General features: G+C 33.8%; 1 protein-coding gene and 1 long non-coding RNA gene across 4 annotated transcripts; one reads left to right on the top strand and one right to left on the bottom strand.

The window, feature by feature from the left end:
• Nucleotides 1-868: 868 nt before the first annotated feature.
• Nucleotides 869-16540, bottom strand: slc22a6l (solute carrier family 22 member 6, like). 3 transcript variants are annotated; one of them, XM_073934407.1, is made up of 12 exons: nucleotides 16463-16540; nucleotides 16231-16259; nucleotides 13718-14205; nucleotides 10541-10644; nucleotides 10298-10452; nucleotides 8145-8313; nucleotides 7000-7123; nucleotides 5525-5640; nucleotides 3901-4115; nucleotides 2087-2195; nucleotides 1618-1821; nucleotides 872-1459 (listed from the first exon to the last, which is right to left on the bottom strand). In XM_073934407.1, exons 3-12 carry the CDS (start codon nucleotides 14108-14110, stop codon nucleotides 1366-1368), a joined length of 1683 nt encoding a protein of 560 aa, XP_073790508.1. In that variant the 5' UTR covers nucleotides 14111-14205; nucleotides 16231-16259; nucleotides 16463-16540; the 3' UTR covers nucleotides 872-1365.
• LOC141380010 (uncharacterized) lies at nucleotides 1546-12919 on the top strand. The gene is made up of 5 exons (XR_012397223.1): nucleotides 1546-1846; nucleotides 5499-5661; nucleotides 8130-8363; nucleotides 8764-8954; nucleotides 11777-12919. It is a non-coding gene; the product is annotated as an uncharacterized lncRNA (long non-coding RNA).
• Nucleotides 16541-16829: the final 289 nt, after the last annotated feature.

The raw sequence follows: 16829 nt of genomic DNA, 5'->3' as shown, positions 1-16829 counted from the left end.
ATCAAATATATGATGTATATGACAAAATATATAATGAAAGTCACTGCTATTACCATGTAATGTGCATTTAGCAAAAATCTATTATTTTGGATTTTAATAAACATCACTATGGTGACGTAACTTGACTTTCGTCTTCCTTATGTTGTGGAAATGAACGACCATCATTAAATCCCACTCTTAACAAAGCTGATTAACACAAATAAAACAATCTCTTTATATTTGCATCATTATATTTCTTTAACGCTGACTGCCTAACCATATACGTATGATGCATTTGTCAGATTCATTATACACATTAATGTTATAGATTTTGTCCTTCAAATGTTAATTTTGATAAATATTGATAATGGATTTTAAAATGTTTTACTTTTTTATTATTTAAGATGTTTACATATTTTATTCATTCATTTATTTAATTTTTTTTCATTTCAATGGTTCTTAAATTTTAAACAGGGTTTAGGACTAAAACCAGAGCCTTCATCAGCATTCAGAGGGTCTGGTACAGCAAGATTTACATTTTATTGCCGAGCCCTAAAATCAAATTTGTCGCTTTTTCATATATAATTTATAAAAACGTAGTATATATTTTATTATAAATGGTTTTTCTGTGCACCATATTGTGATTTATTTGAATTTTTTGCAATGGCATCCATTTGCTCTGTATCAGTGATTCAACTCACTGGAGGTGGAATAACTTGTAATAAAATATGTGCAAAAGCGAGTGAAAAAGAAACATTTACAAACCTTTGGTCTCCATATATATTTTTTCCACATCCTTATTTACTCTTTTAATACTTAAATACAAATGTATGTAATCTGCCTGTGATCTGCTGTAATAAACCATTGCACAAACAACTAACAAAGCAAATGACTTGTTTAATATTGTTTATTATATTTTCCTTTTCAATTTAAATGCCCATTTGTACACAAGACTTCTTATGAAAGATCTAAAAATATACAACCCACCCATTTATTACTTTTTGTGTTCATAATGTTTTTCATCATTCATTTAATAAAAAACTACACACACACACACACACACACACACACACACACACACACACACACACACACACACACACACATATACATACATACATACATACATACATACACACTGTATATAAAACAGTACAATATTTCTAAAGAGCACAAAGCTCCATTTCACAGTTTGTACAAGTAAATAATACTTTTTAACATATTAACTGCAGTCAGAAAGATTTGAAAAACCACACACTATGTATCATTTAAATTCAGTGAAACCCTTTACAGCCTTTTGTGGTTTTCATATTAACATTCAAGTCCTCTTCAGTATTTCAACCATCATCTCTATATGTGTATTCCAGATGTACTGAAGCACTTGACTCAAACAGACTCTTTCAGGAGGACGCAGCTGGGATCCTTCATGGCCAAATCCAGTTTTTCAGGCAATCTTTTGGAATTTGTCCGAGCCAAACCTCTGTAATGAGTAAGAGAATCACAAAACACATTATGGTTACCCATTTATGCTTCTTTTAATTATGTTATGTACACTTTAACTTTAAGTGCCGCATTCTCTGTTGCATCATCATGGATCAGATCCAACTAGCACGAAACATTAATGTGTATCAAGATTACCTATCATCTATGTCCTGGATAGTATCGGGCAAAGGTTGTGAAAGAGTTTCTGGAAGAAAGAAGGCAAATATTCCACTGACAATAGGAGCCCCGCCGTATATAAAACCAGGTATCCATGGATAATCATCTCCCAGAAGAAGAACCATCGGGGCCACCATTGCTCCAAACCGAGCCATCATGGACACCCACCCCATCCCGCTCTGACTAAGAAGACACAAAACAAAATAGCGTAAGAAAAATAGTGTTAAATAGTTTAACTTTATTGTTTAGTATAATTGCTTTTCCTTCTCATATGTGATGTTAGTGCAGATCAGTGCAGTGGTTTCTTTTACAAGAAAAAACGACTCTTTGTTGATTAATAAACAGTTAAAACCAGAGAATAGAGAAATAATCTATCCCAATGGTTAAGAAGTGTTACAACCATTTGCACAAGCGCAGTTCAATTTGTTGCTGGCACTAGAGTAATTACCGGATAACTGTAGGATACAGCTCTCCTGCGTAAAGGTAACAGCAGTTGAAGGACGCAGCCAGACAGCCCTTTCCTATCACCGCCAGACTGGTGCGTAACATCTGCAGGTCTGCACATGCACACAAAAACAAAGAGTCACGAACACACAGTTCCCTGATCAGCGCTGTGAATGTCAAACTCACATACGTCACAATGTCAGGATCTTTATTATGATGCTGAAGGTCAGACAAACATTCAGATCTCACAGGAAAAACAGCTACAGCATTGTTTCAGCTGGTATTGCAGCAATGAAAAAAGAGATTACTTGAAAATTCTCAGTTTTATGGGATTTATGATTTATCATTTTTATTTAGTCTGTAAACTGCTGATGACATTTGTTCTTTAACAAAGTGTTTCAAACGTTTTTAAAAGTTTTTTGATTACATAAAATTGCAAAAATTATTCTGAATTTTAGACAACACAATAGCAGTGCTTTAACTCAAGAGAAACTTTAAAAGTCTATATTTGGTAGATTAACACTGATTTTCATTTCAAAATATTCAAATGAAAATATTTGTTATTTTTATCTCACATTTGCTAAAAGAACTGATTTTTGTTAAGGCTTTTCACAAACCTTATGGCATTATTTGCCTCAATTCTTGTTTTGAAAATACACAACAATTTTGTACATTTATTTATTTTATTTTGGACTAGGCATTGGACTTACGGAAATCAGTCTAAAGGGACTGATTTTCTGAGGATAAAATGCTATATGACAACATTTTTATTAGAAAATTTGAAGAAATTTAATCAGACCTTTATAGAATATAACAAGTATTAGCATTTTACTCAAAGCAGTATCTAATAAAAATAGTAATGATTCCTTATATTTATAAAGCGCTTTTCTGCACAATCAAATCGCTTTACACATTTATGGGGGGAAACTCCTCATCCACCAGTGTGCAGCATCCAACTGGATGACATGATGGCAGCCATATTGTGCCAGACCGCACACCACACACCCGCTGATTGGTGGAGAGGAGACAGTGATGAAGCCAATTATGATATGGGGATGGTTAGGAAGCTATGATGGACAGAGGCCAGTGGGCAAATTTAGCCAGGATGCCGGGGTTAAACCCCTACTTTTTTGAAAGGACATCCTGGAATTTTTAATGACCACAAAGAATCAGGAACTCGGTTTAACGTCTCCCCCGAAAGACGGCGCTTACTGAGCAGTGTAGAGTCCCTATCTATATACTGGGGCATTAGGACCACACAGACCGCAAGTTGAGCACCCCCTGCTGGTCCCACTAACACCTTTTCTGGCAGCAATCTAGCTTTCCCATTTAGTCTCCCATCCAGGTACTGACCGGGTGCAGCCCTGCTTAGCTTCAGTGGGCGACCATGTTAGAGTTGCATAGAACTAGCTGCCGCTAATATCTAAAAAAAATACAGTTAATTTGGAGAGACTTTGAATTTTTCAAGTAATCTTTTCCTCCAAAGCTTTATGTTTGTTTAGTAAATTAACATAATGCACAATATTGAGTGCAAATAAAATTCATGGATTATTTACAATTAAGGTTTTGTGCCAAACAAAATAATTATACTCATGAAATATTACAAATCTTAAATTTTTCTAAAAGAAGCTGTTTTTTCAAAAATATTTATGTACAGTTTGAAGTTATATTTAGTTTTTTTTTTACTTAAATATATTTTCGACCAGATCATTCTAATTAGTTAAGTAAAATGTAATCCAGTATCTGTTCATAAGACAATGAAACAGCAGTTTTAGTATTATTCCTGCACTCCATGCACAGCCAGGCTCTGATTCTCACCAGAAGGCACCAGAAGATTAATGAGTATCATTATGCCAGCCAAGACCAGAGCGCCGCACTGAGATGGCCGTCGTCCTAACATGCTCATGCATATCGTAACAATGATTTTGGCCGGGATATCCACCGCTCCAAAGATGATCTGGATGAGGTAAATGCTGACCCCAAATTTCTGTAGATCCATGGAGAGACCGTAGTAGGCAAAGCTGGTGGAGAACCTGAGATTGTACAGTTCAGTGTCAGAGAGTGCTGGTGTTCAAAAGCTTAATGAACTGACTCTAGTTACAATTGGTTAGAAAGTATTGCATTTAAGGACTGGTTCACTTCTAGAATCACATTTCCTGATCATTTTCTAGTCATCCTAGAGAGTTTCTTACTTTCTTCAATCAAAAATGATTCGTTTTTGAAATGAAGAGTTTTCTCCATATAGTGGACTTTTATTGTGCTCAATGGTTGAATTATTTTTATGCAGTTTAAATGCAGCTTCAAAGGGTTCTAAAATATCTTTAGATGAGAAATAAGGATCTTTCATTTATTTAAAAAATAAATAAATAAAATTATTCACTTTCCGGTGTTACTGAACACTCAGAAACAAAGGTATAAAACCTGTCACTGTTTTTTCAACAAACCTTTAGATCCACATTTGTACCTTAAAGGTACATATTGATACATACTGTAAAAAATACAACCTCATAGTACCTCCATTCTCAGAAATAAAGGTACAAGAGCTATCACTGGGGTGATACCTTTTCAAAAGGTGTACATTTATAAAAGGTCCATATTGGTACCTCAAAAGTATACATTAGTACCTAAAATGTTTAAGAGGAACACTTCTGTACTTTTTAGGTACTAATATTTACCCTTGAGGTATTAATACGGACCATTTAGTTACAAATGTGTACCTTTTGAAAAGGTACCACCCCAGTGACAGCTTACAAAAAGTACAAAAGTGTGCCCAAATTGTACCGTTTAAGGGACCAGAATGCACCTAAGGTAAATAAAATGTAACTTTTGAAAAGGTACTGCTCCAAGTGACATGTTTTGTAACTTTTTTATTTCTGATAAACTTGTGTATAGAGAAAAATACTGAAATGATTCCTCAAAAATCTTAATTTTTATAACCCTTGAGCTAAATTACTGGCTGAAATTAGTACTATGATTTTATTCTACATTTCTTATCCTACCCAATACCTCAACCCAACTTCTACCTTACTAATAATTAATAAGCAGCATTTTGGTCATTTATTGTGCAATAAGTCTTAGTTAATGGTTTGTTAACGATGATTGTACCTTAAAATATAGTGTAAATGAAAATTTTTATTCTAGAAGTGAACTAATCCTTTTTAAATAAAACAAATACAACTGAACTTTCTTAGTAATTACCTCCGTTAAATAAAATAGTTGACTTTTGCCCTTAATTGTCACACTTTACAATTAGGTTTCATTAGTTAATGTATTTTCTAATATGTGCTAAAATGAACAACGTAACAGGATATTTTTTGATGTGTAATATTTTTGACATGATAATGTAGTTATTCACAGTTTTTTAAAGTGCCCACATTAACAATATCACGCATGTTCATTATCATGATATATTGCAGTTAATTGACTGGTGGGGTGGACTGACCAGACAGCACTGAGGCAGATGGTGATGGTCCTCATGGTGGATGTGCGCAGGAGGTCTAGAGCGCTGTAAGAGCCTTTTGAACAGGCCATTTCCTTCTTCATGGACTCCTGCAACATCTGCTCGCATACCATAACAGAGTAAGCATTACACTTGATTCAGGGCATGCTGACATTGAGCACATCCACATTAATAAGCTGATAACTCAAAAAAAATCAGTTTACTGAAGCAATCTGCTGTCTAGATTTTCACACAAATCAATAACCTGCCACTGCAAGTAAATTGCATTGACAAGACTTTATTTAAGAGATAGTTCACTAAATGACTAATGAATGATATTTAATCACATATTTCTTCACTTTTTCCAAACTTGTTTGGAACTCCTGTTGAACACAGAAGACTATACTGGCGCAAAAGCAAGGGTGTGTTCGAGTCCACTTTTGCTATTTTAAGGATGGAAAAATACAGTTTGCGCTGCGGTGCATGGTCTAACAGGGTTGTGATTAATCTCTTAATGAGTTATGGGTGTGCTTTGAGCATAACGTGCATTAAACCAATCAGAGTCTCATCTCCCATTCCATTTAAGAGTCAGTTGAGTCGCGCCATGGTGCATTTTACTATTTACGTGGCAGACTTTGTGAGTGGAAAAACTGAACGCTTTACTAGCGAGAAAACAGTTAAACAGACCATCTGCAGCATTATTACTTAATTTTAATTTTAATTTAATACTTAATTTTAATTTTACTTTACACTTCTACTTTCGTGGAGTAAGAAGACTGTATTGTACTTCACTGAAGACATCCATCAGCCTACAAGTTTAATTTTATTTAAGTGCAAAAATTTGTTTCAACTGTTTCAACTGTTATGTGATATGCATTTGATATGCATTTGTTTCAACTGTTTTTAAATTCATTTCTAATTTTCAGCAAATGAATAATTAACAATAATAACAAAGTGTGGTCAAATATTATATCCAAACACACATCCTATTCTTATGCTCCATACGGTTATGCAGACGTCTCCAAAACCCGACAGGTGTACAAATCTAAACTTGTTTTTGTTTAAAGAAATATAAGTATGCATATAACAAATAACACTGCTAATAATAATAACATTATACAACTGCAAATTGTCATGAATAAACTGATGGAAATAATAATTTTTGTAACAATTTAATCCTTTAATTCCTTTTCATATGCATTTGGACCGCATAGCGCATAACTAATGTGCTATGCACTGGACTTTAGACCAGCTTTTATTTGGTCAATAGTGCAGTTTAATTCAGTTTATCAAAATAGCAACTCACCAACAATGAGCCCTAACACACCTCCTTTATAGACCGGTACACTCATGAGTCCATAAAGTGGTGCAAATAAATTTGCCATTTAAACAATGTGGCACAAATGTGAAAATTCAGGTTGCACTGAACTCGGTTAAAGAGTGTGCATGTAAACATGCAAATACTTATAACACTGTACCTCAAGGTCAATTTTATCTCCCTCTGCACTCCGTCCATTAATGCGAGCCACAGTTTTGAGGTTTTTGACTGCCTGCTCTGGTTTTTTGGTCAGGACCAGCCAGCGAGCAGACTCTAAGAACCACCTGTAAAGGAGAAAAATTTTGAAATGATTGCCAGTACATATGTCAGAATTATACTTAAAATACAGGAGTTGTAAGGGGTTGATTTGTATAGAGTGGTCAACATTTGAACTGGATCAAGACCTCATTATCAAAATGATCCTAAAACTGTCATGCAACAATCATCCATGTCTAATTTTGAAAACTGTTGACTACTAAATATAAAGAATTTTAATACACGATTTTCATTTCTGTGTTACATCGAAAATCATAAAACTTGGAATTAGCATTGACTAAAATAATTTGCATAAATAGTTTATTCATCATACAATTAATCTTTCACATTTTCATATAACTTTACTTGATGTACTAAATAATTAAATCTAAAAAGGCAAAAATGCATAATAAAATTACTGAAACTCTGAGTAAAATGAAAACAAAATAAAACAATAAAAAAATCATCTATTAATAAAAGCAACAATAGCATCTCAATGACGTAACAGTACACATTTACAATAACAATATTTTATGAAAAGTTTAGTTAATAAAATAAATGTAACACTTATTATTCAAATTATTAACGTAATAGTATATTGTATAACACCAATATACACCATATATATTCAAGTTTTATATTTCATCATTATATTTTTGCCCCTATTTTTTAAAGATTAATAATACTACTCATAATAAATTACATAAAAATAATGCTATAAACAGAAATAATAATAAGTTGTTGACCACCAAATTAATGTGTATTAATTTTTTAGAATAATAACACTGAAGCTCAACTTTTTCAAACACTTAAATAAACTAGACTATGAATTGAAATAATTGAAAAATGGAAAAAAAGGTTTATTTGAATTGTAAAACTATTCTAAAGTATTACTGTTTTTAATGTTTCAAATAAATGCTGCCTTAATAGTAAAACATATGTTGAAATGCAAACGTATTTGTTCTTTACATTTGTAACTGAGTGGTAAACGCTGACAGTACTTGACATGATATAAGACGTGAGTTTGTTCAACAGATAGCGTGGACACACCATGAGTAGAGGAAGGAGACGTAGAAAGGCAGAGAGACGGCCAGTGTGAGCCAGCGCCAGTCTCTGATGCAGTAGGCCACGGCTGCCAGGATCAGCTGACCTGTGGTGTAGCAGTATCCTGTTCCAGTGCCCACCACTGTCCGCACACGTGTGGGGATCCACTCCACAACTGAGGTGGACAGCAATCACATTTCAGGACACCAGATGGCACCAAATACAGTGTGAGTCAAATGCTGCAATTCCTTTTAATAGACGGCAGTGTATGGCAAGATGTTTTATTATTTAATCTATTTAAGTTGGCTATTCATTTTTTACAAACTGGCTTTTTTAATTCTGTTCCTTCAAGTACTAACGCATTTCTATGCTTTTTGTGTTGCTAGTACCCATTTAAAATACAAATGCTTATTTCATGAATGACTAGTAACCTATTTATTAACATTACACTTCAAAATGCTTTTCTTACTTGTTTTTTTTATTATCTTGTTTCTTGTCCAAATGTCTAAAAACTTTTAAATCAAGAATCTTTTTTTTAGGAAAGCAAAACTTATTGTCCTGTTAAGAAATGATTAGCCAAAATGAAGTGACATTTCCTTTAATACAAGCTAAATAATCTTTTTAGTGTAGTAAAAATTTCAGGCACAACGATTACGCAGTGGGTAGTGATGTCGCCTCACAGCAAGAGGGTCGCTGGTTCGAGCCCCAGCTGGACATTTCTGTGTGGAGTTTGCATGTTCTCCCCATGTTCACGTGGGTTTCCTCTGGGTGCTCCAGTTTCCCCATCAGTCCAAAGACATGTGCCAGGTGAATTGGGTAAGTTAAAATTGTCCATAGTATATGTGTGTATGTCCTGGTCTTCCAGGTTGGGGGTTGAGCGTTGGGCTAACGACCCACCTCATAAAAACTAGATGTTACGAAACACCAACATGGTGTGGCAAAATATTAACTTCGATATAAACGCCACTGGGAGTAAGGAAGTAATTAAGTAAGTAAGTAGTAACAAGTTTCACATTTTGCCATTAAAGTCTAGGGACAGCTGTGAATCAGATATCTCATGTTCAGTATTGAGTAGTACGTATTCCAGTTGCAACTAGTGCATTTTTTCCCTACACTTTCAGTTTATACTAGTACACATTTATTAGATAATTGTTAGGGGTGTAACGAATCACGGTTCAGCCGTGATTCGTATGGATCACAACCCACGGTTCAGAACACACGTGACCCACGGATTAATACATTTTTTTACCTGTTGATAAATCCTAAATTTGTAACGATCGTAGAAAGATCGCCTCACGTGTCTTACAAATCACATGTATGTAATGACAGGATGTGGTGGGTTTCTTAGGTTATTAAAGGTGTTTTCTGGCACTACATGTTTAACCTGCATCAATGCATTCAGTGTAGGCTGCACAATTAATCATTAAAAGATCGTGAACTCAACACCCACACAACATAAAATATAAATGATGATCATTTGCATATGTTTATTAATCCCCCCAAAAAATTACCCACCCTTGGGTTAGTCCATATTTGACCCAACACTAGGTTAAAACAACCCATTGTTTTTTGAGAGTATTATCTATAAATAAATGTCTGTCAAAACCACTGTCTAATAAATTATTGCTATTATTTAATAAATGCTTACTAGTAATATTTATTAGTTTTGGAATAATTACTTTAGAAATTAATAGAATGTAAAAAAACAGAAAAACTACTATGAAAACATGTATCAGAAGTGGAAAACAATCGGGTTTCATAATGACAGATCCTAATAGAAGCCAATGGCAATTGTTTTACATGTATTACTAATAACAATTATTTATTAACTAGTCACCACTTAAAGTAGAAGCATCTAATGAATAATTATTAATATTTAATACAAACTAATAGTATTTACTGACTGAGTACTGTCTATTTATTAGTTCCCAGTATCTAATTGATGATTAATAGCATCTAATAAATACTCCATAATAGTAGGGCATACTTCAAGAAAGAACAGTTGTAGTCAATAAGCACTAGTGCCTAATAAATAAAGGTATTGGTATCTATAGATGAAGTAGCCTACTAGAAGCATCCAAACAGATACCAGTGCATTTTTTTAGGTTAAATTTCTAGATACTTTTTTCTGCCATAGTTAATGTTTCATCCATACTCACTAAGAGAGAAGGAGTTGAGAACCAGGCCAGACAGAGCCATGCCACAGCATACGCGGAAAACACAAAACATGGTGAAGGAGGTGGAGAAGGCGACACATGTTCCTCCAATGGCCATCATCAGGTTAGAGATCAGTAGTAAAACACGCCGGCCAAATCTAGATCAGAAACAAGAAATTTAATGAGTGTGTTGTTGCATTTCTGGATTCAAAGTTGTTATACTGAAGTGTAAAAAGGTGTCAGAACCTGTCAGAAAGTCCTCCAAAAACTATTGCTCCAACAAGGACACCTCCCATATAGGTAGTTTGACTCATTTGCTTTAGCGCACGGTAGTCACAAACCAAGTCCCACTGAAAGAGAATTATTTTTATTTAAAACATTTATACTCCGGGGCTGTTGAATGCCTGAATGTACAATTACACATGCAGCCTACAACAATCAAACATCAAAAGCAATTAAAATGCTTCGATTGGAATGTGTAAGAAACTAGTATTACACATATAAGTGGTCATAGGGAAAAGAAACCCTGACAGTTGTTTTAAATACATCAGAACAATGTCTTTTTGTGGTGTAACCATAGTGTATTAAGATAAAGTTGAGTTATTGTAAAATAATGTACACTTTGCTTTGGATAATGGCAACATCACTTGCTATTCATTCATTAATTTTCTTGCCAGCTTAGTCCCTTTATTAATCTGGGGTCACCACAGCAGAATGAACCGCCAACTTATCCAGCACGTTTTTATGCAGCGGATGCCCTTCCAGCCGCAACCTATCTCTGAGAAAAACACTTGCTATTATTTTATAATAATTCAACAGCCTATCATCAATTATTTCTTACATATAACTAGGCCCACACGGAATCTGCGCGCACAGAATTCCACAGATTTTCCACAGAATTCCGCAGATTTCTGCAGATTTTTAGCCCATTATTAATTATGTTTATTTACTTGAGTAAATGTTTAAATCTGAATTTATTCAGTTTTTATTCAGTAATTTATTACTTTTTATTTGATATATTAAGGTTTTAGTTATGATACTCCGCTGGATACTCCCAAAATAATTCCGCAGAAATCCACAGATTTTTACCAAAATTCTCCTCAGAAATAGCAAAAAACGTCCGCAGATTCCATCTGGCCCTGCATATAACTTTCCACTTTGTTAATATGCAGATGTCATACCCATGCAGATGGTTTTCGAATAACAAAAAGTGTAGTAGCCATGTCTTTTAGAAGATTGATTACCATTTGTATGACCATAGCTTCACTACAAATATGGTTAAGTATGGTCAGTGTAGAAAACTGTCATTTGTGGTTACTGGTCTTTATAAGAATTGTTCACCCAAAAGTGAAAATTTAATGATTTACTTTCAAAATAAGATCATTTAAAAAATGTCAGTGACCAAAATGTTGATTGTCACTATTGAAGTACTATGGAAGTCAATGAGATGTTCTTCATAATTGTTTCTTTTATGTTCTACAGAAGGAGGAAATTTGGAATAAGGCTTCAAATGGAAGGTGGTAAGTATTACACTCTTATCTCATGTTTTTTTATTTGTTTGTTTCTTTGGTAGTAAAACCATGGTTAATTTTCATAAAGTTAAACAACCTTTAAAATTAATGTTATAAAACAGTTCCGGCTCATGGTTCTGATTGGTTGAGCTGGTGTTCTTTGTAAATTACTCTGCAAACATACCACTGAGATTGTTGCTTGGCAATCATTCAGCTATCAGGACTGACCCAAATAAACGGTTAGATTTCTCAATGTGGCGGAAGCTACTCTTAAACAGGAGCTTGATAAGCTACGAGCTACTCATCAGCAAAAGTAGCTACTGTCAAACCAAACTTCTAATAGAATAAGCTAGCTACACTAAATCTACTTTTTCCACAAAAGTATAAATTACAAAAATGTGAATAAACATTCGTTTTAAAATATTTGGGAGTTTAAATAGTTTCAAAAATAATTACACTTAAAATAGTGTAATACAATTTTAATGTCAAAGCTTAATGTTTTATTACACAGTTTTCAAATATATTACACTGTCAAGAGTCAAAGTTCAAAACTGCAACCAATGCAATAGCAAATTAATTAACCTAAATTTCAATAATAAAATAATAAACTTAGATAAAGCACATGGAAGCATTTTCCAAAAACAAAATGACGTGGCTCCATTGACATAGTTTATTTTATTGAAGCCCTTGCACAACATTCTACTTCAGTTTAATTGCCAGCAGTTTGAGTACATTATGTACTGAATTTCAACTTTTGTTCCTTGCACAATATGAACAGTAATAAAATAATAAAAAAATAAATGTAAAACCTTGATGTGATGTACCAATAGAAGGCTGTAAACACTACTGTAGCAATCTTGTGAAGTGATGCTATAATGCTTCAAAACATTGCAGGTTCACAAAATGGAATGTGGACAAGCTAGTAGTTGAGCTTCTTGTAGCGAGCTACTTCCTAACACTGATATGTTCTTTGTATCACTGTAGCTTTTTGTAACATTGTATATCATTTCTCTGCAATATTTGGTTCCTTTTTACACAGATTGCTCTGGTGTGAACCAGGTGCTGGCTAGATTTGTCTTTAAACAATTTTCTAAATCCAGAGCAGCTGGTTTGTAAAAAAAAAAAAAAAGAAAGAAAGAAAATGTAGTGCCGGGTCTGCATCAAGCAGGCTCCTGTATGCTCATTTTGTCTGCATACCCTGTACATATTTCAGGCTTTTTCCTCCATTCTGTGGGAATAAAATATGTTTTCCGGTTATACCTTAGTTTTAGCTGTTGAAACTTATTTTAAAGCATTTTATTTTCATATTTTAAGTAGTTTAAGACCATCTTGAAAGTGTGAAGCCCTCTAGTAAACCCTAGAAACACTGTTTTATTTCTAATATTTTATGTTTTCTTCTTTCTAAGATTTCAATTTTTTTCTCCAATGTTCTATTTGTTATTTCTAACACTTTCTTTTACATCATTTGGACTCAAAGCACTTTAAATGAATGAACTTCATTTCTTTATTTGAAATCAGCTTATATAAATTGTTTGCAACAATATTAATTGCAATAAACCTTTTTTTTCCAGTGTATCCTCAATTTGTCTGCTTTTTGTGCATAACCATTTTAGGCCATTTCCTCCGTTTTAGGGGAATAAAATATGTCATTAGCTTATATATAAAGTTTTAGCTGTTGAAACTTATTTTAAAGCATTTTTTTTTCATATTTCAGTAATTTGAGACCACACTGAGAGTGTGAAGATGCCCTCTAGTGAACCCTGGATACACCGTTTCATCCTACTGTTTTATGTCTAATATTGTGCTATGACATTATTTGCACTCAAATCACTTTCATTGAATCACTGCACAAACAGGCCCTTTATTTCTTTAAGCTGTATTTGTTAATATATATTAATAATAAATCACTTGCCTCAGTAATAATAGTACTGCTCATTTCAGTCATGTTGTAGAACCATCCGTCCTCACAGCTCTGCGTCTCCGTCTCTGCCATGCTCTCGTCCCACAGGCTCTCTGAAGTGTTGAGGCTCAAGATCTGCCACTGAGGAGTGGTATACCGTTTGCACCGCTCCAGTTTGCCATTTAGACCCAGGGGCACCGTGGCCCGCAGCACATCCATAGCATCAGTGGAGGACATGGAGAGGTTGGCATGAGGTTGGCAGTGGTGTGGGGGCACAGCGGCCACAAAGTTCTGCAGTAGGTTGTGGCTGGCCATCATCAAGATTGGCATGCTCAACAGGGTCACGTGCAGGACTTGGAAGCGTCCCGTGCTGCCTACCTGCTCCAACAGGTCGGAGAACGCCATGGGATTTCACAGGTATGAATGCTCACGTGACGAATGCGTGCTTAATAACCTAATGTTCTGCTTTGAGGAGCGAGTCGGTCGTAAAAATGTACAATCTGTGGGAGTAAAATAAGAAACATTTATCAAAACCCCTACATTTGTTTGTTCTCAAAATAGAATTATATTGCATTCATAAAGTAATTATGCTGCAATATGAAAAAATAATAACAAATACTTTATTTTTATAATCATTTATTGCATGTAACTCTAATGAGGATAACATTGCCACTGTCTTTTTTAAAAGTTGCAAACAGGACAGAGTTTGTAAGAGTATTTGCTCACACATAACAATAAAGTTCATTAGTTAATGCATTTACTAGCATGAACTAGACATGAACAATAATTGTACAGCATTTATTAATCATAATTCAACATTTACTAATGCATTATTAACATTCACATTCAAGCTGGTTAATGCACCGTGAGTTAACATGAAATAATGCTGAAGAACTGTATTTTCATTAATTAACAGTAACTAAAATGAACAAATACTGCAGTAAATGTATTGTTCATTGATTGTTCATGTTAGTAAATGCATTACCTAATACATCCTTATTGTTTAATTCAATTTACCTTTATTTGTATGGCGCTTTTACAATGTAGATTGTGTCAAAGCAGCTTCAAATAAAATATCTTAGTAGATTGCAACAGTGTCAGTTTCAGTTTAGGTCAGTTTAGTGTGGTTTAATAATCACTACTGAGAGTCCAAACACTGAAGAGCAAATCTATCGATGCACAGCTCTACAGATCCCGAACCATGCAAGCCAGTGGTGACAGTGACGAAGAACAAACTTCACCTTCACAGTAAAGATGCTATTTCAGTCTTTGTTTCAAACTTGATCTCATGAGGAAATGTAACTATTTTACATTTTGTCATTTAGTGGCTAATTCGTTGTTCAGTCATACAAAAATTTATAGTTTTAAAAAGGAGGTGTACCAACCTTGCCTTTAAACCCAACCGTCATTGAGGGATAAGCAAATCGTACTAAATTGAATGAATGAGATTGTACGAATTCATATGAATTAGCCACTAAATCAAAGTTACGAATTGCTGTTATATGGTGTTGGAAAAACTTCTCATTAATGTAACAGCAATATCAAAACTGTATTTTTCTAAGTTTATTAAGATATTATACCTTAAATTCAATGCAATTGAATACAGATTTTACATTTTTATATTATTACTTTATTATTTTATTATTATTATTATTATATTATTCAATATGCTATATTATATAATGTCTTACATTACTTTGAATACATTCATTCATTCATTCATTCATGAATACATTGAATTTACATTTAAAAAATAATTAATTATAAATATGGATATTTTATGTACAGTGCCTTTAGAAAATCGTCCTACCCTGTAAAAATCTATAGCTTTACTTACATTACAACCTGGTTTCAAAAACAAAATATAAATAAATATAAAGTTGGCACAGGTTAGGAGAAGACTACAAAAACATTTCAAATGCTGGAAAAGTTATTAGAAATTAGATTTGATTTCAGGCTGTGTGACAAATGAAGTCATTATTTCAAAAGGGTATGAGGATTTTCTACAGGTGCTGTACATTTTAAAAGGGCTTTTAAAAGTTGCAAACAGAAAAAAAAGATTAGTGTTTTACAAGGAAAATTATATTCAAGTCATTCTACTTCAAGCGTTCACATTTATTTCATTGCATTATTTGAATACATTTTTAAGGTAAAAGTTATATCTGAGCAAAAATTTATTTGACATATTTTTGTGTATGCAGCATATTAGCTTAAAACGTTAGGCAAATTGAATACCAGATAAAAGTATGTTAAACTAAATTTAGAATGTATGTAGAATTAAATTTGTATGCAATGCCTATAACCATTTTATGCATTATAAGCATTGTCAAAAATAATACCACATTTTTAAATAAGTATTCTAGTATGTTTCACAAGTAAAAACTGTTTCAGTCTAATTCACTGTGTTGCTTTTTGTTTTTGTTTCTAGGCAATTAATTGTTAAAAATACCCCATGACTTTTGGTTTATGCCTTAAATGCAAACACGTAATAAAAATGAGATATAAATAATCAAGTATACACACACCTGCTTGAAGGATGTCCTGAAATTTTCCCCTTGAGAAAAAAAAAACAGAGCTACAAAATGATTCTCATTCAGAGAAATGAATAAAGTAACTGTTATGCGCAGTTGTGTAATCAGCTCTGAAATTCCTCAGGCTTTTGAGTGGAAATAAACCACAACAGGTTTGCTGTAGATTACAGCTCCATGAAGTCCAGGCAAAGATGAAGTTGTTCTGCCTCTGGAATCCTTCACTAACCTTTGAGTCCTGAGGCTGGTCCAGTGTCCTGCTGTTGGGGTCTTACTGTGAGGAGCAGAGCACTACTTGGGGTAGATTAGTGTGCAGGACTTTATGTCTCATTATAAATGTGAAAGGGGAGGGGATTATGGAAAAATTAATGATTTTAAGGCATAATTACTGACAGCAAGCTTAGCTGTTGAGTGGGACAAAGGATGAACATTTTGTTTACATGACAAATTGAGCAAGTGGGAAACAACAGATAAGACAAGTAGAAGAGTAACCAAAGATATTTAGTCATCGACAGGCTCCTGTCTGTCCTCAGACACTCCAAGTTCAACCTTTTACCTCATCAATACACTCAGTTTACTGGGAGACCATGAATCTA

Source organism: Danio rerio, chromosome 21 (assembly GCF_049306965.1).
Source record: "Danio rerio strain Tuebingen ecotype United States chromosome 21, GRCz12tu, whole genome shotgun sequence".
NCBI lineage: Eukaryota > Metazoa > Chordata > Actinopteri > Cypriniformes > Danionidae > Danio > Danio rerio.
This window is presented reverse-complemented; position numbering and strand designations above follow the sequence as displayed.